Source organism: Mus caroli, unplaced genomic scaffold (assembly GCF_978045245.1).
Source record: "Mus caroli unplaced genomic scaffold, Mus_caroli_1 scaffold_8, whole genome shotgun sequence".
Lineage (NCBI taxonomy): Eukaryota > Metazoa > Chordata > Mammalia > Rodentia > Muridae > Mus > Mus caroli.
The window spans coordinates 116,292,528-116,314,907 of NW_028227263.1; the positions used below are offsets into that span (position 1 = coordinate 116,292,528).

Consider the following 22,380-nt stretch of genomic DNA (forward strand, 5'->3'; position numbering starts at 1 on the left):
TGTTCATGCCCCAGGGAGCTGGCAGTGCCCACCAGCCCAGTGCCTATGTGTGGGTTGTGTGCCTCTCTAAGCAGGGACTGACATGAAGAGGCTTCAAAAGGAAGGGTGGCAGTTCTGTTTGGGATGGCTCCAGCTTGTAATCCCAGCACTTGTGAGGCCGGCCAGGGCTACATAGCCAGAAGACAGGCACCATAGATAGCCACCACCTTTGTGACAGTGAGTCAGGCCCCAGAGCAGAGCGGGTGCTTGCGTGTTCAGCTTCTGTCACTGGTACCAAGCAGGGCAGCAGGGTGACTTCCCTCAGCTTCACACCTATGAGAAGGTAGCCACCTCCGACCACTGAAGAGAAAAGAAAGATGCCCTTGAGGCAGAGGCCTTGGGATGGTGCTAGAGCTACACTGTCCCTCGGGCCAGCTCACCTGTTTGTGGGTCAGGCAGACGACCCCCTCGCCGCCATCCAGGTGTTGGCAGCAGTGGCCTGTGTGGGAGAGGCCAGGGTGAGTACGCAGCACCAGCCCTGATGCACACCCCGCCACACCCCACCCTGCCTGCCAGGAGGACTCACGGAAGATGCAGGTGAGCCGGGCTGCACAGCACACGAAGCGCTCGAAGTCCACACGGAGCCGGCTGTCCCGGTAGCGGCTAGTGAGGGACTGGGTCAGCTGGTTGTTGAGGTGGAAGCCTAGGAGGAGGCTGCCTTGTTTATTGTGTTTACAGTATCCACAGGTGTTGCTGCTTATTTTAGTGTTGGGGGTGGGCACACACACTTAGGAAAGCATCTTCCTCAGTCCTTTCTCTATTGAGGCCGAGTGTCACGGAGATCACTTGGCCTTCACGTGGGTGCTGGGGACCCGAACTCTGGCCCTCACACTTTAGTTGCAAGTAAAAGTACCTTACCTAAGCACCATTCCTGTGTGCTGTTTTGTGCTATGTTGTTTGAAAGAAGCTGTCCTCTTAACTCCTACATAGCCAAGGACCGTCATCAGCTCCTGAGTTCCCTGCCCCTCCTCAGGTGGTACTCGATCTAGAACTCGGGGCCTCCAGCATGCTAGAGGAGCTCTCTCCAACTGATGTGGGCCTTTTGTGGCTGTTGGGGATGGAACCCCGGGGCCCTTGCACAGGCCAAGCAAATGCTCTCTCCACTGCACTTGCCCGCAGCCCCTCACTGGCAGACTCCAGACCGCAGCTCTCCACTGAGCTACAACCCAGCCCTCTGGGAAGTTAGTGTGACACTTAAGTTACTTAGGCTGCTTCTCAAGGTGCCAACCAGTGCAGCTTTGCGATTGCTCCTTCAGAGGTTGATGGACTATCTCCCTGACTGGGTACCACTGTGTGACTCTTCCTCTGAGGCCACACCTAAAGTCTAGACATTGGCTCTGTTACATCTGCTGTAGAATCACGATGCAATGGATTTCTAGAAGCCCTAAGGCCCAAGGACTTGTCCCAGCTTCCATGAGCCCCATACAGTCTCAAAGATAACTGCACAAGTTTGTATAGTACCTTTGTGTGCTCATTCAACAGATGCTGCCCCCACCACCACCTCCCCACGCACACCAGGCACACCATGCCCAGAGCTAGGTGGCCTGAGGCAGGTCGGTGTCCCTCTGATGTCCATGTACCCTGAGTATTGGTCTATGTTGGCCCAGGGCTGAAGGGAAACCTGGCTAGATGGACCCAGGAGCCCTCTGTCAACCTCTTAGAATTGCTGAAAATTCCCAGGCAAACATTATCAGATTCCTATCCAAAACAACCAGGCACTCCGGGATAATGGATAGATGATCCAGTAAGTTCGCGACCTCCCCTCTGTCCACTGCTTTAGTTCAGCACCCTGGCCCCCACCTTCGACTCTGCCTTAGGATCATGTCTTCCATGTTCCTGGCCACTATTATAGGTCTCATACTTGTAGTCTCTCATCTCTCACTAGCCAACTGTGCTGCCCCCTGCCTGCCTGCCCTGGCTCCTACTTGGTGGTCACAGATGAACCCATGGAGCTGACGGTCTTCTGAAATCTTGATAATCCCACCCTAACATACATTTCTCCATGGCTTAGGGTGGAATTTTCATCCTCTGCTGTATAACTCAGTAGCCTCATAAGGTGCTTTAGGGTATCTGGGGTGTTCTGTGGCATCTTGTGGGCTCCTTGCCATACTACACATTAGCCATGTCACAGATAAAAGCAGTCAGAAAGCCTCCAGGGAAGGAAATGGGCTCTGGGCCTTGTGGACAGCCTATTAGGGATGGCCACAGCTGAGGGATGCAGACAAGAATTTGAGGACGGGGTGCTGTCCCTAGAGCCATCCCAGGTCCCCAGCCACACCTGCGGCAGTCAGTGCCAGCCTCAGTTCACAGGAGTTCATTGTCCCAGAGGCATCTTCATCAAACTTGTCAAATGTGGCCTGGAGGGTGGAGAGGGAGGTGGGAGTCAGTATCACAAGTCCAGCCCCAGAGTGATCCTCTTGCACCTTGAAGTAGCTAAGAGACGGCCTCTGAGGCCACAGCTCTGGTGGCTTCTGGGTGGGCACCACTCTGCACTTGTAAGAAGGGGACAAGCTCCCAGGCTGTTGGGGACAAGTTCAAATCCATCTACCCACAAAGGCTAGGGAAGACTCAGTAGCAGGGAGCTATCACTATGATCAGTTCTGGGACCCTTCAGCTCCTCCCTTGAAGGAGTACCCATTAGTAGCTAAGCAGAGGTTCCTCATAGGGGAGGTGACAGGCCTGTGGTTGGTCACCTGGCAAGGAAGAAGCTGAGCTGGGACCTGGAATTCCAACAGGAACCAGAGGCAGCTCTAGATCACTGCATTTAGTGCCCTCAGAGGGCCACTATGGGGTGACAGGGACTTTATATCCTCGTTAGCAGTGCCCCCTTGGTGGTCCACACAATATCAGTGTCTAGAAGGAGGCAGCTGCTCTCTCAACCCTCACCTACCTGCCATGACATGAGATGGCCCCAGAGCTCCTGGAAGTGGTGTAGGGACAGTCTTTGCCCACGCTGCAAGTGAGGACACCTGGTTACAATCAATGTCCCCTAAAAGGCAAGGGAAAACCCCAGCATCCCTGTCCCTCCTCTCCATTCACTACCCCACATACCCCAAAACACTGCACAAGCTGTTCGCAGGTCCTAAGCCCAATCTCTCCAGGGGTCCTGGTGTTGGCCCTAGCTGCAAAAAAATCCAGCACCCCTTGCATGTAGGCCAACACTGCAAGAGCACTGCAGACTAACTCCCTGCAGTGGGCATATCATAGAGGCAGGTGCTGAGAATTCATGCCTGAAGAACCAACCAAGCTGGGGGTCTACATCTCTGCCCCCACCTCTTAGAGGAAGTGGGGCAGGGCTGTGAGTGATCATGGCCCTCACATAACCTTGTAGGAAGTCCTGTTCCTGTGCCTGGCACCCTAGCTTCATCACACATAGAGCCTGTATAGCTATGGTGCTTCGGTTGCAAGGACCCCCACCTCAACCTCCAGCCAAACTCACCAGGCTCCAGAGCAATGCTTATTAAGGTCTGCAGCTGAAGGGCGTTGAGTTCCTCCTCCTAATCAGGAAAGAACCACTCAAAACATCCAGCCACCAATCCACTCTGGGACAGGCCCTGTGCTCCATAGGACTGTCGGCACAGCTGTGGCTGCCTTCCTAGGGTCCAGCTAGAGGAGGCAGGCCTGTCCTCAGAGTGGTCAGGACAGTGGTGGGAGACACACTGTGGGAGCCCACCGTGGGCAAGTGACAGAGGAAGGCACTTGGGAAAGATGTTTTGAGTCTGGCAGGGGATGGGAACCTTCAGAGGAAGGGAGGTGCAGACCCAGCAAAGGCCTTGAGACAATTTGAGCATTCCCAGAACAAAGAAAAGCATTGTGGAAGTAAGGCAAAGACACCCCAAACCCCAGCAAAGCGACTCAGGTTTGTAACCCCAGCCTGGGTAACCCGAAGGAGGCCAGCCTGGGCTACAGAATAACATAGCTGTTCCTGGATATCCTGATCTACAGTGTTTGATTTGGTTTAGGGTTTGGTTTGGTTTATAAGACATCTAAGGAGAGAGGGGAGCTCGGTATCATTTGGCTGGGCATCCCCAGTCCCCGACTCTTACCTCTCCAGCCAGCTCCAAAAATAGCTGTGCCAACTCCAGCTCCAGGGGCTTGTAGGGGGCCTGTGGGGTGGAGGAGTTGAGTTCCTTCCCAAAGCCCTGCCCTCCCTCTGAGTCCTGTCCCCACCTACAACAGTCCTCACCTGGAGGGCATCCAGGTCTGCGCTGATCACGTCATCGATCTCCCTGCAAGTTACAGAAAAAGGGAGGCGTTCGGGCGGAGGTCTCAGCAGAGGAAGTGAATACAATCAAAGGCAGTGTGGGTTTTGGGGAAAAGGGAATCCCTGGGTAGGGCAGGGCTGAAGATGCAGAGGCGGGGATTTGTGATTCCTGGGCGAGGCTTGGTGCCAGGGGCGGGGCCTATGATTCTAGATTGAGGTTCCTGGGCCGGGGTTGGGGTGCCCCTGGTAAGGCTTATGGAGGGTACACTGGCTCACACTGCGGTGTGGCTGCGCTCCGAGAAGATGCGCAGAGTGAAGTCGGCTTCATCGCCTACGCGCGACGCGCTGGGTACCACCAGGTAGTGGCCAGGCGGCAGGCGACAGCGACGGCTCACGTCGCGGCGGGCGCAGAAAACCGAGCGGTCGGCGCGAAGCAGTCCCGGCAAGAGCGCGCGGCTGCGCGGGGAGTCCCAGAGGTCCAGCAGCTGCGGGCAGGGGGCCATGACCACCACCCACCCAAGCTCCCCACCCAGCCCTCTGATAGCCTCCACGGCGCCATTCCCCCCACACACCCAGACTGTCTGGCCAGGCCCTCCTGTGTTCCCAGGCTTCCTGCCCTGGTCCATCAAGCCCTAGGGTAATTCTGGAGCCGCATCTGATACCCACCTCCTCCGGAATCTGCAGGAAGAAAACACCAACGGAATGAAGGTTGGAGAGCTCACAGATTTCCTTCCTCCCCTTCCACACCTCTCACATCCCTCCTTTCTGAACCCTTAATATTTCCTCATCTTTGACCTAGGTCCCCTCTGACCCCTCCCCCAATCCTTTCCTTTCCACCTGTGCCCACATCCCTTCTCTGGCCCTTTGGTCCCCTCCTGCCCTCGGACCCTCAACGTTTTTCTCTTCCTGTACCTGAATCCCTTTCTCCAATGATCTCTGCAGCGGCACTCCTCTTTGAACCCACAGTACACTTCTGCCCATAACGGTGCCCTTGTGACCCTCTGCCCCTCCAGACCCTCAACTTGACCTTGGCCTCACCTGGAACACGTGGAAGCCCACAGTGAGGTAAGTGAGGCCCTTGGCCCTCAGACACCGGCGGTTGCGCTGGATGAGTGACAATAGGACCGTGCACTTGGGGACTCGGCCTCCTCTGGCCGGGCCCCGGGCCCCTGCCGCTCCCCAGCCTCCCCAGGGTCCCTCTTCATCATCGTCATCCTCTTCCTCATCAGGTTCCAGCAGTGTCAGCCGGAACTGGGGGTTGGTCCAGAAGTTTTCTGACAGAAAAGAAGGAGGTGGAGTTACCATCCTGCCACAAGCCTCACCCAAGTTTGCTTCTCAGGGGTCCCCAAGGCCTCACCAGCGCTGGGCTGACTCCCACCGGAGTTGAAGCCTCGCACCCAGCGGCCCTGGAAGATGTGGATATGCCAGCCGCCGCCAGCAGGGCTGGGGCCCAACACCTCAGGGCTCAGTGAACAAATCTGCACTGTGTTGAAGTGCGTGAGGAAGTCTTGAAGCTCCATCCTGGAAAGCACCGGCCGTGAAAAGTGCCCAGCCACCCCTGAGCCCAGCTTGAGGGACCCCAGAAGTGCCCCCAGTTCCCTAAATACTGCAGAATAACTTCCAATCTCCAGAAACCCCAAAACCTTCAGGCCTTGGCAATGTCTCCAAGTCCTCACAAATACCCTACCTCTGGAAGGATTCACAAACACCTCTCAACATATTCAAATTAACGTTAGAAAACCCGCAAATACGTCTGGGAAAATGGTGGAGCCAATAAAAGCCACTGCTGTCCAAGCCTGACAACCTGAGAGTTTGACCTTAGCGTCTCGCAGTGGAAGGAGAGAACTGATCCTCTCACCACCGTGGCATGCTTTGGGCCCAGACCCAATAGAGAAATAGAAAAGTTTTAAATTATATATAGTTAAAGCCCCAAATGTCATCAAGCCTCCCCAGATTCCCCCTAAATATGGTTCTATTCCAATTAAATCTCCCAAAATCACTGACTCCACATTCCTTTAGATCCCCTCATGCCTGCAATTCCATCCTTGCCTTTGGGAAAGCTGAGGTCAAAATATGGCCATGAGACAAGGACTAGCCTGGTCTATATAGTGAGTTTTAAGCTAACCTAATTTCAGTGTTCTCCCTCTGAAAACAATGCCCTTTATAGTCCTGATCTTACTGCTTCTGCTCTAACTTTGCAAAAAAATAGATTCAGATTCCCAAATGACAGCTGATAGGGACCATTGCTCTGCAACATGACCCATCCATCCCATGAGTTTCTCTGTGTCCTTTCTGGCCCTGCGTTCTAAGGCTCCTGTCCCAGCAGACCTCCCACAGGTAGAGTGGGTCCCTAAGAACTCACCAGAACTCGCCATCCTCCTTTTTCACAAGCAGGGCATCTCGCCACTCAGAAGGGAGCATGTCCCAGCGTGGGCAGCTGAGGAGACCAATGGGAGAGGAAGACATGTGGAGCCACGCCCCTGACCACGCCCCCACCCACCCCAAGCCCATCCCACCTGTCACTCCAGGGCCCGGACCACTCCACGCGGCCCCAGGGGTTCCTCAGCCGCAGCAGCCGCACCTTGGTGAAGCCCAGAGACATCTGAAGACAAAGTCATCAGTGAGGGTGGTGTGGGGGGTATCATCTGTGAGGGGAGTGTTGGGGGCATCGTTACAGAGGGTAGGGTTAGCCTAGTCCACCTATGGAGTGACTCACCTTGTGCGTGCCTGTGACAGAATAAGCATGTCCCTTCACCAGCCCTTCATCTGTGCGGATCTCACCCCGATCACTCTGGAGGAGGCGAAGATTGTGAGCCTCGGGTGGGAGATAGAAGCATCTCTCCCCAGCCCCCCAACCCAGCCTCATGCTTCCAACCCCGGAGCTCTCAAAGCAGCATAAAATGCCAAGGGACTCAGAGAGGGTGCTGGGGAGAGCAGTTGGAGTGACAGATAGGAGACGGGAAACCCGGACTCTGCACCACAGGCCTGGGATTCAAGCAACACAGAAGGCTGATGCGTGACATGTTCAAGGCCCATGTAGGTAACTTAGGCTTTGCCTCCAAATGAAAAGTAAAAATGGAGGTGGGGGGAGGGATATAGCTTATATGTAGAACTCTGGCCTAGAATCTACCATTGAGGATCTGAGGGGAGAAGGGGGAGTCAACCGCAGAAGATAAGAAAGACACTGGATGCTAAGGCTCCCCTCCCACCTCATCCCTGACTAAGTTGGTCTAGTGGAGGTCTAACATGGGAGCCCAGCTCTCACCAGGGCAGTGGCACCCACAAGGGACTCCTTGGCCAATGCGTGGCGAAGGGCAGCAAAGACTCCTGGAGTGTTTTGTCTCAAGTAGAGGACCTCACCCACGCCTCCTGTAAAGTCCACAAAAGCCTCGTTCATGTGACCTCCTCGCATTACCTCGTAGGAGCCGTGGAGCCTGTTGGAGCAGGTAGAAGTAGATCTAAGGCATGAAACATCTTGGGCCTAGGAGCTCTATCAGAATAAGGGTCTCAGCCGGGCGTGGTGGCGCACGCCTTTAATCCCAGCACTCGGGAGGCAGAGGCAGGCGGATTTCTGAGTTCGAGGCCAGCCTGGTCTACAAAGTGAGTTCCAGGACAGCCAAGGCTACACAGAGAAACCCTGTCTCGAAAAACCAAAAAAAAAAAAAAAAAAGAATAAGGGTCTCCAGGACCTATTCCCCAATTGTGTGTATGTGTATATAATTTTTACATGTATGTGTTTTGCCTGCATGTATGTCTGTGCACCACACATGTCATGTGTGCAGTGTCCATGGAAGCCTCAGATCCCTGGAACTGAAGTTAAACATGGTTGTGACTGGGAATAAAAGCCAGGTCTTCTGGAAGAGCAACCAGTGCTCTTCACACTGAGCCATCTCTCCAGATTCCCCACCCCAGCCCCCAGCCCTCCCTCTTGTCTTTGAGACCAAGCTTCGACTGACCAAGAACTCACTCTGTAGACCACATTTGTCTCAGAGTCCCAGAGATCCACCTGCCTCTGCTCGCAGAGTACTAGAGACAAAGTTGTTCTATACCATGCTCAGCTAATTGGGGGTTTCTGTTTTGTTTAGACGTGGTATTGCTATGCATCTCAGTCTGCCCTCGAACTTGCTATCCTCCTGCCTCAGTATACTCAGTACTACTGTGATAATAGGAGTAGGCTCAATCCCTGAACTATTCAGAGATGAGGTGGGAGACTCATCTAACACATGCTGTGATTGCTAGGGTCCATGAAACTGTGCAGTCTGGAAGCCATGGAAGAGCTGCACCAGAATTCTCAACTCTCCCTCACCCTTTGAGGCTCTGGGAGCCCGTGAAGGCGATGCCTATGGGGACTTGTCAGGCCTTCCAGCGCACGGTAGCCTAATCCTATGATAAAGGATAGGCTGCTGATGTCTCAAAGGACCATGAGAGATGGCATGAGGTTAAAGGCCCTTGAGGGAATAAGATTTGGCAAGTCCAGGGTCTGATAGATGATGGGATTTCAGGATCCTTGGGAAATATGAGTATCAGTGGGATTCTTGGAATGTCTGTGGAAAATGTCATTTCCACAAGAAAGAAAGAAAGAAAGAAAGAAAGAAAGAAAGAAAGAAAGAAAGAAAGAAAGAAAGAAAGGAAGGAAGAAAGGAAGAAAGGAAGAAAAGAGAAGAGAAGAAAGGAAAGGAAAAGAAAAGAAAAAGAGGAAGGCCTTTAAGATTTGAAAATTCTGCTGGTAGTGGTGCTCGCCTTTAATCCTAGCACTCAGGAGGCAGAGGCAGGCAGATCTCTATGAGTCTGAGGTCAGCCTGCTCTACAGAGTGAGTTCCAGAACAGCCAAGTTACACAGTGAAACCCTGTCTTGAAGAACCATAAACAAACAAACAAACAAACAAACAAGATTAGAAGATTCACAGGCTGCATTGAACCTTATGCTTCAGTGGTAGAGCCCCTGCCTAGAATCCCCCAGTGAGGGGCTGGGGTGGGGCGTGGCTCAGTGGTAGAGCCCTGCCTAGAATCCCCCAGTGAGGGGCTGGGATGTGGCTCAGTGGTAGAGCCCTGCCTAGAATCCCCCAGTGAGGGGCTGGGATGTGGCTCAGTGGTAGAGCCCTGCCTAGAATCCCCCAGTGAGGGGCTGGGATGTGGCTCAGTGGTAGAGCCCCTGCCTAGAATCCCCCAGTGAGGGGCTGGGGGCGTGGCTCAGTGGTAGAGCCCCTGCCTAGAATCCCCCAGGGAGGGGCTGGGATGTGGCTCAGTGGTAGAGCCCCTGCCTAGAATCCCCCAGTGAGGGGCTGGGATGTGGCTCAGCATGCACAGATGGTGGGTTCCATCTCCCGCTCACACACTCCCTTCCTAGCTTTAGCCATGGGTTGAGGTGCATGCCTGCATTCTATGCACACAAGGGCCCAGCAAAGGACGATTATGAGTTTGAGGCCAACCTGGCCTACGTAACAAGACAATAACTCAATGGATAAAGGTTGGGGATGTAGCTCAGTTGGTAGAGGGCTTACCAAGCATCCATGAGAACCTGGGTTCAAACCCAGCACCGCATAAACCTGGGGTGGTAGCACACACCTGGAACCCCAGCACTTCTGAGATGGAGGCAAGACCCTCAGTACAAGGTCTCATTTGGCTACATAGCTAATTCCTGGGCAAGCTAGGTTGTATGAGGTCTTTTCTCAATAAAATATCAAATAAAGTACCAAAAAATGAAGGTTCTTCCAGGAGAGTGCCATGGTACTAGGGCCATGGAGGCTATGACTGGGTTCAGGGTCCTAGGTTGGGTGTCTGGAGGACCCCGGATGTGATGTCAGTACTCCACGTGGCTTGGGCATGTTCCTGGGGCTGTAGCTGGGAGGGGTGGGGCTTTGGAAGGGGGCAGAGTCCTTACTTGGCATAGGCCTTTTCCAGCAGAGGGGCCCAGAACTCGTTCCTTTGTTCTGAGCGCACGAACATCAGCTTCCCCTCACGCACAGGCAGTTTGTCGTCTACCACCACATCCACCCAGCGGCCAAACTGCCATAGCTGGTGAAGAAAAAAAAAAAAAAAAAAAAAACAGGGCAGGAGCGGCTCAGCTTCCAGACCCTGCCTGAATCCTACCTCCAACCCCTGCTTTTGCCTTCTGCTTCCCAAGTTCTGGAATTCCAGTCCCCCTGCGCTGGGGTAGGGACATAAGGGTAACTGTGAAGCCTATGTCAAAATGCTACCACGGGGGAAACTGAGGCACAGAGAGAGGAACTGGACTCTACCTGAAAATGGAAGACCCCCGCATAGCCATCTTGGAAACCTTGTCCAGGGGGGACCACCCGGTACAGGAGCCTGGGGTAGAGCGTGAGGGAGGCAGCGGCTGCAAGAAGCCAGCAGTTTCCTGGGAGGAGGAGGAGGAGGAGGAGGAGGAGGAGAGAGGCTCAGATTAGGTACGAGTGGACCAGAGACCAGCAGACTGAAGAAAGAAGCCATGGGGACAGGAGACAGAGGAGAGGAGCTGTTCAAGTCCTGGGTCTAGGGACTCCAGACAGTCACAGGGGGCTCACCCAAGCTTCCCTGGCACACATCTGTTCTGCTCATGTCTTCACAGATGAACTGGGGCTCAGCACAAAACTCCTGGAAGATTAAGGTTCCAGAGAAGCCAGGTAAGGGAAGGCTGGAACAATGGAGAAGTCAGAGGCCTGGAGCCCTGACACCAGTATCCCAGGTAGTGAGGGCCTCCAAGCTTGGGAAAGTCTGTGGGTGGGAGTTTGCCTTCCTGGATCCCCCTGAATCCCGTGGCTGAGTCTGCTCTTATCCCCCACTCCCTTTTCCTAAGAACCAGGATTCTAGACCTCAGCCTGCCTCTCTTACACTCAAGGGTTCATGTCCTGGCCCTGATCCCTCAGGCTAAGACTCTGGCCTTCCCCCTCAGACCCAAGAGTTCATGCCCTGGTCCTCCTCCCTCAGACCCAAGAGTCCAGGCCCTGGTCCTCCTCCCTCAGACCCAAGAGTCCAGGCACTGGTCCTCCTCCCTCAGACCCAAGAGTCCAGGCCCTGGTCCTCCTCCCTCAGACCCAAGAGTCCAGGCCCTGGTCCTCCTCCCTCAGACCCAGGCCCTGATCCCTCAGACCCAAGAGTCCAGGCCTTGGTCCTCCTCCCTCAGACCCAAGAGTCCAGGCCTTGGTCCTCCTCCCTCAGACCCAGGAGTCCTTGTCCTGGCCCTCCTCCCTCAGACCCAGGAGTCCTTGTCCTGGCCCTCCCCCATCAGACCCAGGTCCCAGCCCAGCCCCACTTTACATGGGGCCTCTTCCATTCCACCCCTTTGGCCTTCTCTGAGTCAGGTCCCAGCTTGTCATAGCCAAGGGCATCAGGGCCAGCAGGAAAGCAAGGGTCACGAAACAGGATCCCGGAATCCAGGCAAGCTGTTCGGATGGCTTCGTAGTTCTGGCCTTTAAAGAGCTGTGGGCCCCCAGCTCCAGTCCCGGCCCCGTCGTCCACCAGCTGGATGGTGACCTTCCTGTTGCCGCTCGCCATTCGGACACTCTGGGCACACAGATGGACCCAAGCCCTTTAACCTCCTGAGTCATGGGGGGCGTGGCTCCTGCTCCATTTGTACCCTGTTGGGGGTCTTTAGGCACCGAGGAGCATTCTCCCTTGTTAATATTAATTGATGGTTTGGGGTGCGAAGGAGCAGGGACGCTTCTTCAGTGGTTTCCTCCCTGGGGCACGGAACCCTCAGTTGTGGCGAGTTTAGCAGCTTAATGACCCGCAGCACACAAAAGGTGGGCAGGCCTAGGAGGACCAGCCGGGCTCTGGGAGTGCCGGGAAGGAGGTCAACGTGGGGGTGTGTTTCCGCGTGCTTCTTCCTGTTGCCACACCTCAGCCCAGCCCAGCCTCCCTGTCTCCTCAGCTGCTTTGTGGGGGACAGTGCTGAGGACTGAACCTCCCGATGTGGCAAGCAGCTCCAAGGCCCTTCATCGACTGACTTTGAGACCTGGTCTCACTGAGTTTCCGAGGTTAGCCTCGGGCTCCCAGGGTCTCTTGCCTCAGGATCCCAGGTGTTAGATCTACTGGTGTGATTGTTGTTTTGTTTTGAAGGGTTTTGTCCTTTTGTTTGTTTGGTTTGGGTTTTTGGAGACAGACTGGGTTTCTCTGGGTAAGCCCTGGCTGTCCTGGAACTCACTCGGTAGACCAGGCTGGCATGGAACTCAGATATAAAAAATATCCTTGGCTCTTTCCTTTTTTATATATATAAAACACCACACCTGGTTTCCTCCCAGCTCACTCTGCTAGCACTCAGGAAGGTAGACCATGGCTAGGTCACCCAGACAAGGCTGACTACAGAAAACAGGTTCTGCTCTGTGCTGTGAATGTGGGCTCACCTGTGCCCAGGATGCTGCAGCCCCTTTCCAAGCTGAGCAGGCTCTGTGAAGCAGGTGGAGGAGGATCTTTGGCAAGGCAGACAGTCTTGCCTTTCAGTGCCTCTGGCCCCAGGGGAGCCTAGTCACTTTAATTTTGCTGAGACATTGACAACTCAAGCTTTCAACATCTTCCATCCAACCCCGTCCCTCCCAAGCACCATGGCCAACAACAGGGGCTGTCTGAGGCAGGAGAATCGGAAGTTCTACAGTAGTCTTAGCTTATAGCAAATATCGGGCAGCCTAAACTACAAGAGACCCAGCAATGAAACAAAGAAAAATCGCACAGATTTTTCCTCCTGCAGAGTTGCTGGGACCACACAAAGACAGGTATCTGGTTCAAGTCTCAGCCCTGTCTGTCATTAGAATTGCAGGTCTGAGGCCAAGGGTGATGCTTCTCCCTGGTGATTCCAGCTCTTGGCAGGAAGAGACCAGAGGAACCTGAATTCCAGGCCAGCCTAGGCTAAATGGTGGGACGAAGGACTGTGTGTCTTGGGCTAAGTCACATAAACGCCATGTGCCTCAGTTTCTTCAAACAGTGGTGTGTGTCCATGGTTTACCTTCCTTCCTGCCCCCTGATCTTTTTTTTTTTTTTTTTTTTTTTTTTTTTGCCAGAGCTGGGGATGTACGTGGGGATCCCTACGCGCTAGTCAAACTTCTACTGCTGAGCTCTGTCCTGCACCCAGAAGCCCAGATGTTAGATCCCGTGGCTTATTCTCTAGGCACTTGGCTCTGAGATGATCCCTCCCTTCAGACCACAGCTGAAGCAGACCCGCCAATCACAGTGCAGCAGCCTCTGGCCACCCCGTCTAACCACGCCCCCATTGTTTATCTTTCCTATCTTTGCCAGCCTCTCTTTTCCTTGCTCCTGACTGAGTTGCAAGCAGGGAAGGCTAAGATTACCTCAGAGGATGAGGGTGGCATACAAGCACAGCCAAGCCGTGGGGAGACACAATCCCCCCAAGCGTGAAACCATACTCCAGGTGTCAGGATGTGGTGAAACCCAGGTGGGTTTGTTAGGTTTGTTATGTGTTTTTGAGATGGAGTCTCACTGTCCTGGAAGTTACAATGTAGACCAGACAACTGGCCTCCAACTCCTGGCGATCCATTTGTGTCGGCCTCCCGTGTATTGGGATTACAGATGTGCACCACCACACCCAGCTGTAATGAGGACTTTTCTCGGATCGAATTACCTAGTGGTGCACCAAGGAGGTGACAGCAAGGTCATTCTTGGTTACGCTTGGAGCTGGCCTCATGCGTTTGGAAATGAAGCGGGAATGCAGGTGAGGACAACTGAGATGAAGGGCTCCAGATGACACAGGCAGGCACAAGCCGCCACACAACCTGTTCTGTGGGTTGATGAGGTCGGAGCTTGTGCTATGAACACACATTTCGTACAAGGTTCGTTTGAGGTCAACTTGACCATGTCCTTGGAAAACCATATTCTTACAGCCCTAGAAATGAGAGCCCTAGTCCAGTCCCTGAAGGCAGGGTCATTACAGTGCACATCCAGGCCCAATGTACACTTGATCCCTGTAATCTGCTCAAAGAAGGGCAGGAGTATCTAGACTATTCTAGCCAACACTGCATACCGACTCATCAATTCAAACTCGGTTTTAGCATTCACTATGCTAATTAATAAGCCAATGAGTACACAAATGGAAAGCCATTTCTAAACTCTGTCATGCCCACCCAAGAAGGCTGGTGTCTCTGGCAGCTGACTAGTGGAAGCCCTGGTCATAATTGCCCTTCTAGCTTTTTAAAAAATTGGTAGTGTGAAGAGCTGGAGACTTGGCTCTGTGCTTAAAACTTTTTGCTCTTCCAGGGGACCTAGATTTGGTTCCTAGCACCCACACAGAAGCCCACAACTGTCTGTAACTCCATCTGTGGGATCTGGCAATGTCTTCTGGCCTCTTTTATCACTTGATGCAAATACATACAAACAGGCAAAATACTCGTACACATAAAATTTTTTTTAAAGTTTTTTTTTTTTTTTAAATGACTGGTTGTATGGGCTAAACTTGGTGAGATACACCTTTAATCCCACAGCTAGAGAGGTAGAGGTTGTGGATCTCTGGGAGTTCTACGTGAGGGCTACATAGCAAGTTCTATGCCACCAGCTAGGGCTATATAGTGAGACCTTGTATGTGTGTGTAAGAGAGAGAGAGAGAATGAATGAATATGCAGAGAAGTGTTCTTCTCTCACTGATCCTGGAGCTCACAACTTGTAAGCCCAACAAACTCAAGTTCCACTCCTCCCCCATCTCTATCTCTACAGCACTGAAGCTTCAGGTGTCTGCTCAGGATCACAGGCATCTCTGTATGTGGCCCTGGTGACTTGGACTCATGCCCCCTTGTTTGTTTTTTGAGACAGGAATTTGCTCTCAAGCTGCCAGTCTCCAGCTTGCCATCCCCCCTGCCTCAGTGCTCTGAGTGCTGAGCTCACAGAAGAGTGCCACCAAAGCCTATTCCCATTTGGTGTCTTTTCCCTGGGAATGAGGGGCCCACTCCGGGGGAACTGGTGGCCCCTGGCAGGTGAGTCCAATGTGTTAGCTTGATGGAACAGATGGAGATTCTGAGAAACAGGATCTGAGAGGCAGCTGTGTCCAAGGGGACTGACTGAAGAGACAAGCTGACACTTAAGATCCTTGCAAGAGATCCTGACACCAGGGCTGAGATGTGGCTCAGTAGAAGACAGCCTGCTCAGCATGCATGAAGCCCTCCCTGGGTTCGATCCCTTGAACTTGTTCCTCTGGAAGAGCAACAAGTGCTCTTAACCACTGAACTCCAACCCCAAATGAACTGGATGTTGTTGTTGTTGTTTGTTTTTTGGTGTTTTTTTCTTTTTTGGTTTTTCGAGACAGGGTTTCTCTGTATAGCCCTGGCTGTCCTGGAACTCACTTTGTGGACCAGGCTGGCCTCGAACTCAGAAATCCACCTGCCTCTGCCTCCCAAGTGCTGAGATTAAAGGCGTGTGCCACCACACCTGGCTGTTTTGGTTTTTTGTTTGTTTGTTTGTTTTTGTTGTTGTTGAGACAAGCTCTTCTCGGGTAGTTCAGGCTAGCCTCACCAGACAAGATGACTTTGAACTTCTGATTCTCTTGCTTCTGCCTCCTGAGCAGGGGAATTACAAATGTATAGCACCACACTGGCTTGACAAGGAGATCTACCTAGGATTCAGTGCCATTGCCAAGCACTCTAGCGCTGAGATAAAACTTGCAGCTGACTCACAGTGACTACACATATTCACAAGGCAGAGGATGGCTACTAAAGCCTCACCAGGCCACTTGAGAGCCAGGGTTCTACCCAGATCTGGTGGCATGGTGAGAGGCACCATGAGCCAGCCTGGGCTACAGAGTAAAACCTTGTCAAGAAATAGAAATTAAAAAAAAAAAAAAGAAAGAAAGAAAAGGAAGAGGGTCTGGAGAGATGGCTCAGTGGTTAAGAGCACTGACTGTTCTTCCAGAGGTCCTGAGTTCAATTCCCAGCAACCACATGGTGGCTCACAACCATCTGTAATGGGATCTGATGCCCTCTTCTGGTGTGTCTGAAGAGAACAATGGTGTACTCATATACATAAAATAAATAAATCTTAAAGGAAGGAAGGAAGAAGAGAGAGAGAGAGAGAGAAATGCTCTGAAAAGAAGATTCAGCCGGGCAGTGGTGGCGCACACCTTTAATCCCAGCACTTGATAGACAGAGGCTGTCAGATCTGTGATCTCTCTTCAAGGCCAACCTCGTCTACTGAGTGGGTTCAGAATAGCCAGGGCTACTCAGAGAAACTCTATCTCTATAAACCAAAAAAAGAGCTGGGTGGTGGTGGCACACGAGGAGGATTTCTGAGTTCGAGGCCAGCCTGGTCTACAGAGTGAGTTCCAGGACAGCCAGGGCTATACAGAGAAACCCTGCTCAAAAGAAAAAAACAAAACAAAAAAAAAAAACGAAAAGGAGGAGGAGGAGACAACAAGGAACCAGGGTATTTAAGGTCCAACCAACCCCATGAAGACAAAAGGATTATTGTTATATTGTTCCCAAAGTCCGGTCTTGTGACATGGGAGACAGGGTCTCCCTGAGCCAGGACTTCTTTTTTTCTCCCCGTCTTTGGCGAAAGCATCATGACTGACCTTGACATTCTGGGGTTTAGTTACAAATGTTTCTCTGCAGATAGACAGTCCAGCAGCTGACAGACTGTGTTGCGTGCAGTGGCTGAGGGTCAGGGGAGAGATGTGAGACTTCTGATGCTGTCTCAAGGCCGGTGCAGGACCCGGCTTCTGGAGAGCTCAAGGATGAGTGCTTACAAGGTAATGTCTGCATTGTTTAGACATGGCTTCTTTTTAGAATGGCAGAGTGGGGTCAAATATCAGTGTGCCAAGGAACCAGGACACCCTCCTTTACATCGTAGTGTGTGTGTCTGTGCGTGTTTGTGTGTCTGTGTGTGTGCATGTGTGTGTGCATGTGTGTGTGCATGTATGTGTCTGTGTGTGTGCATGTGTGTGTGTGCATGTGTGTGTGTGCATGTTTGTGTGTCTGTGTGTGTGCATGTGTGTGTGTGCATGTGTGTCTGTGTGTGCATGTTTGTGTGTATATGTGTGTGCATGTGTATGTGTATGTCTGTGTGTGCATGTGTGTGTGCATCTGTGTGTCTATGTGTGTGTCTGTGTGTGTCTCCGAGTGCATATGCCCATGCTCACATATGTGGAGGCCAGAGTGAGACATGGGGAGATGGCTCAGTGGTTAAGAGCACTGACTCTTCTACCAGAGGTCCTGAGTTCAATTCCCAGCAACCCCATGGTGGCTCACAACCATCTGTAATGGGATCTGATGTACACAAATAAATAAGTCTTTAAAAGAAAAAGCAGAAGGCACAGACACTGGCTGCTAAATGGATGGTCTCTGGATGATGGACTCATTGGAATTAAGGCTTCATTGGGCCCTGGACCCTTCCACTTCTTGCCCCTCTACCTCCTCCTCCTGAGTCTTGTGTTTTGCACTATGAGTATGAATTTGAGGTCATGGTTCACTAACCCTCAGGCCTGGGCTGGAGACTGAGGAAGACATACAAGGAAGGTACTAGTCAGTGTGACACAGGCCAGCAACCGATATTCCGTATTGCTCACTGAAGTGTCTGGTTGTGTTGGAAAAAAAGAAAGATTTGGAAATGTTGCAGGATATTTGATCACACTGTGAACCCCAAGATTGTGTTGTCTACTGGAAAAGGCTGTTTCTAGTTGTGGTGGGGCTCAGCAATTAGCACACACCTTTAATCCCTCTGGCTGGAATACAGACACATTTTTTTTTTTCCGAGACAGGGTCTCTCTGTAGCTCTGGCTGTCCTGGAACTCACGCTGTAGACCAGGCTGGCCTCGAGCTCAGAAATTCGCCTGCCTCTGCCTCCCAAGTGCTGGGATTAAAGGCGTGTGCCACCACGCCGGGCCAGACACATCTTCAGTATACAACTTAAATCCCAAACAATGAAGGTAAAGTTAGTTTGTAGAAGGAAGCAGCCATGTTTGAAAGTGATGTCTAATTTAATTGAGGGGCAGACAAAGTGATTAATCAGAGAAAGATTTGACAGAATAGGATATGCCCAACTCTAGTGAAGAGAGAGAAGAAATAGAAGCTACTTAAGGGGCTATGCAGAGAGAGAGAGAGAACAGATTTTTACTGAGACAGTTGTACAGAGACAGGTTGCAAAGAGAGAACAAATTAGACACACGTGAAGACAGAATGAGCCAGAGAATGAGTCGGAGCCAGAAGATTAGAACAGATTGCAAAAGTTAGTTTGAGGCCAAGCAGAGCAATTCAAGAGAAGCTGAGAGAAGCCAGATTGACTCAGTCAGCTGGGAGAGGAGTTTAAGCCAGAACAGCTGAGTTGAATCGGCAGCTAGAGATCAGAAAGAACTAGAAAGGGTGAGCGTATTTAGCGGGTAAGACTTAGAAGCTGAAAGCACCCGAGGCCTAGATAAGATTGTACAGAGGCTAGAAGCTTCCAGGACTAGGTCTAGGTTAGCTGACAGAGGCAGTCAGCCTCAGAGACAACAATTACATCAGGCCCATAAAAGATACTGTTACATGGAAACTTACTTTTGAGGCAGGAATACAGAGATGACAATCTACGCATGCCCTGTGACTGGGCTTCTTAGCTGCCAGAAGCAAGTTTTGAGTTCCCATTTCAAAAACTGGGGTTATAAAACTGAAATTGAACTGAAAAATTCCTTTAAAAAGATTCTGGTCTTTGGAAAACAGGAAAAAACCTGGGGATTCAGACTCTGTGCCACAGGCAGGGCTCCTGGGGATGAGAGTCAATTATTCCCAGACTTAAATCAGCCAAGGTCACTGGGGATGCTTATACACTGAGACCACTTACTACATCAGGATAGGAACAAACCAGACTGTCAGCCCAGTGACTGACAAAAGTCACGGTGACTCGGGGCAGCCCAGATGAAAGTGAGAGGACGTTTAAGGGGCCAAAACCTGTCTAATATCCCAAACGTTTAACCTAAGCACGTCCCGTATTCTGATGCCTGCTGTTCTGCCTCGTGGGTTCATTCGTATGGACGACAGCAGTGTTACTGAGTCCCTGAGACTACTTGGTGGGCATGAACCAATGATTTGACTAAATGTGCCTCTTCTGATGCTTTCCAAACTGAGTAGACAGGCTGATCAGGACCTAGAGGTAACAGCATAGCAGGTCCACTCCCTTGCAGAAACAAAACTGGAGAGGCTTATACTCACTTCTCCTGAGATAAAGGAAACTGTGTCTGGCTTTGGGGAAAGCCCATTGTTTCTGTGCTAGTTGATTGATGGTAATTAAAAAAAAAAAAATCTCATGGCTCAGAAAAAGCTCAAAAAGAGAAGGAGACAAAACCCTAAGTCGGATCATTGGTATCAGTTCTGTCCTCTGCGTCTGTCCAACCGCTCTGCTCTCAGCCAGGGCTGAGCTGTGAATTCTTATTCTGATTGGATTAACAGTGGCTGCCCTGCATCTTAAATGATATGGCCAATTATGTATCAGTTCAGTAAAATTTGCAGTCCGAGGGCCAACTACAGTTCTTTAAAACAGGATGCACTCATGATTTGACTCATTCGCTAGGATCACTGGAGGATGTAAGAAGCCCCCGGACCTCAGCCTGACTGACTCCCATTCAGAACATAGACAGCACCACCTGCCTAAGGTAAAGTGAACAGCTAATCCCAGAGAGCCTGCAGTTCTGGGAAAGTCTCTAAATGTGCTAACCTTGCCTTTGGCTCCTGCACTTTTGATTCTGGCTAACAGTTCTTGTTAACTGAAGCAAGTCAATCCGAGATACAGTTTTTGTGCTTAAAAGCTCATTCTGAGAAAGGCTCAGCGCTACCCTGGGATCTGGAACGCCCACTGCAGTCGCCTACTGCCTAATAAAGACTTTCTATTGGCTTAAACCAAGTCTGAGTAGTCTTCTCTGATGGGTACCCTCTAATGATAGTAAGTTCCAGGATAGCCAGGGTTAAAGAGAGAGACCCTGTCTCAAACAAAACAGAACAACTTTTGTTGTTGTCATTGTTGGTTTTCAAGACAGGGTTTCTCTGAGCAGCCCTGGTTATTCTGGAACTCATATTGTAGACCAGGCTAGCCTCGAACCCAGAGATCTACCTGGTAAAAAAAATCGTAAAAAGCCTAGGAAGGCTGGGGAGATGCCTCACTAGGTAAGTGCTTTCTGGGGACCTGAGAACACCCCTACAAGCTGAGGGCTGCTGCTCTTGCCAGGCATGTGGACAGGCAGGTCTCTGGGGCACCCAGGCCAGCCAATCACGTCTCAGCAACTATAAAGAGGGTCAGGTGCTTGCTGGCTTGAGTTTGACCCCTAAGAGATGGAGAGCGCCAACTCCTGCAAATTGTCCTCTGACTCCCACGCGCATATTTTGGCAGGCACGTACACAAGCTAAATTAAAATGGATTTTTAAATTTGAAATAACGTATATCGTTGTGATCTATGTCTGTGATGATGTAGAACAAAAGAGAAAGGAAAGGAAGACTTTAGACCCAGGCTGCTGCATCTTCCTGGAGTGAAATCAGACTCATAAAGATGATACACACTGTTAAGCCCCTAGACAGCTTCTCTCTTTTCTTTTCTTTTTTAAAGATGTATTTATTTAATTTTCATGAGTACACTGTTGCTGTCTTCAGGCACACCAGAAGAGGGCATCCGATCCCATTATAGATGGTTGTGAGCCACCATGTGGTTTCTGGGAATTGAACTCAGGACCTCTGGAAGAGCAGTCAGTGCTCTTAACCACTGAGCCATCTCTGCAGCCCACAGCTTTTTTTTCTTAACAGGGTCTCTTTGTGTGTGGCCCTGGCTGGCCTGGAAGTGGCTATGTAGATCAGGCTGGCCTTAAAGGCACAGGCATAAGTCTGCCTCTGCCTCCCCGGGTACTGGGATTGAAGTCCTGTGCCAACACACAGGTTGGAAACAGCTATTAAATACACGATGGTAGCGGTAGCATTCGTCTTTAGTCACAACACCCAGGAAATTGTACCAAGACTGAATTTGAGACCAACTTGAGCTACACAGAAAAACTCTTCTCGAAAAAGAGAAACAAACAAACAAAAAAAAATCTCAGAGGTTGTCTGTGGCAGCCAGGTCCGTGGTGACCTCCTAAGCTGCGGAACAGGCAGTGTTCGTCTCCCAAATCATACCAAGGTTGGTACGGGTGATGACAACCTGGCAGAGGGGATTACACCATGTCTAAGACAAGGCTACACAAAACATCCCGGCTTTTGCCCTGGGCAGCCTCTCTGGGGATGCAGCCACTTCTTGTGCCTCCTAGGAAAAACTCGAGCTTTCTGCCCGGTGTGGTGACACACGCCTTTAATCCCAGCACTTAGGAGGCAGAGGCAGGCGGATTTCTGAGTTCAAGGCCAGCCTGGTCTACAAAGTGAGTTCCAGGACAGCCAGGGCTATACAGAGAAAACCTGTCTCAAAAAAACAAACAAACAAACAAACAAAAGACCCGTGTCTGAGCGTCTGCTTAGAGTTAGACTCTACAGCATCAGCTAGCTCTTTGGAAAGACTGCGCACCTCTGTACCGGGATTGGCTTGAGTACACAAGCGCAAAGCACGATGGGTGAGGCAAGCATTTAAAGCACTGTGGGCGATGCCACAATGTTGCAACACGGGTGAAGCAAGATACCAGCCACTAGATAACGCGACAGAATGAGCGTGGCTCAGTGCCAATAAAACTTTATTTGTGAACACCAAAGTGTGAAGTCATATAATTTTCAGTATCACATAATGGAAGTTGTCTTTGATTTTTTTTTCTCTCTCTCTAGCTATTTAAGATTGGACAACTCATTCTTAGCTTGTGAGCCATAGGAAGTGGGGCAAACTGGGCCGCCATCCTCAGTGCACCACTCTCTCTTTTATAGGATTGTAAGCTCCACTGGCATGAGCAGTCCTGAGCCACCACGCAGAGTCACTCCCAAATTCCTAACCTCAGGTATCAAGTAAGATAATCAGTGGGGCTAAATTCTCAGCAGTAGCTTGTTATGCAGTAATAGATAACCGATATATCCTTAAACAGGACGAAAAAGCCGGGTCAATTATACGTTGTCTACAACTTTCTGCTAGATGTGGTGTCTACCCATGATCCCAGTGCTCCAAAGGCTGAGGCAGGAGGATTGGAGCGGATCACTGTGCGCTTGAGACCAGCCTGGTTCACACGCATGCATACAGGCACAACACTCATGTGTATAAAATAAAAATAATAAATCAATTTTAG

General features: G+C 51.3%; 1 protein-coding gene across 1 annotated transcript; it reads right to left on the minus strand.

Moving 5' to 3' along the window:
- Positions 1-231: 231 nt before the first annotated feature.
- Capn12 (calpain 12) lies at positions 232-11,737 on the minus strand. Its single transcript, XM_021168442.2, has 21 exons — positions 11,501-11,737; positions 10,768-10,837; positions 10,483-10,601; positions 10,125-10,258; positions 7,509-7,677; positions 6,960-7,034; positions 6,760-6,845; positions 6,606-6,680; positions 5,601-5,764; positions 5,282-5,517; positions 4,910-4,921; positions 4,520-4,728; positions 4,226-4,268; positions 4,086-4,145; positions 3,479-3,536; positions 3,091-3,161; positions 2,930-2,992; positions 2,318-2,396; positions 566-682; positions 420-478; positions 232-339 (listed from the first exon to the last, which is right to left on the minus strand). Exons 1-21 carry the CDS (start codon positions 11,735-11,737, stop codon positions 313-315), a joined length of 2,163 nt encoding a protein of 720 aa, XP_021024101.1. The 3' UTR covers positions 232-312.
- Between the last annotated feature and the right edge of the window lie 10,643 nt (positions 11,738-22,380).

Excerpts from the sequence above, each read along its gene's own strand:
- Capn12 (XM_021168442.2), bottom strand. The coding sequence starts at position 11,737 with ATGGCGAGCGGCAACAGGAAGGTCACCATCCAGCTGGTGGACGACGGG. Across the intron at positions 6,681-6,759 it reads TCCGGGCCCTGGAGTGACAG|CTGCCCACGCTGGGACATGC; the intron begins GTGGGATGGGCT and ends TGGTCTCCTCAG. Across the intron at positions 4,269-4,519 it reads GAGCGCAGCCACACCGCAGT|GGAGATCGATGACGTGATCA; the intron begins GTGAGCCAGTGT and ends TGTAACTTGCAG.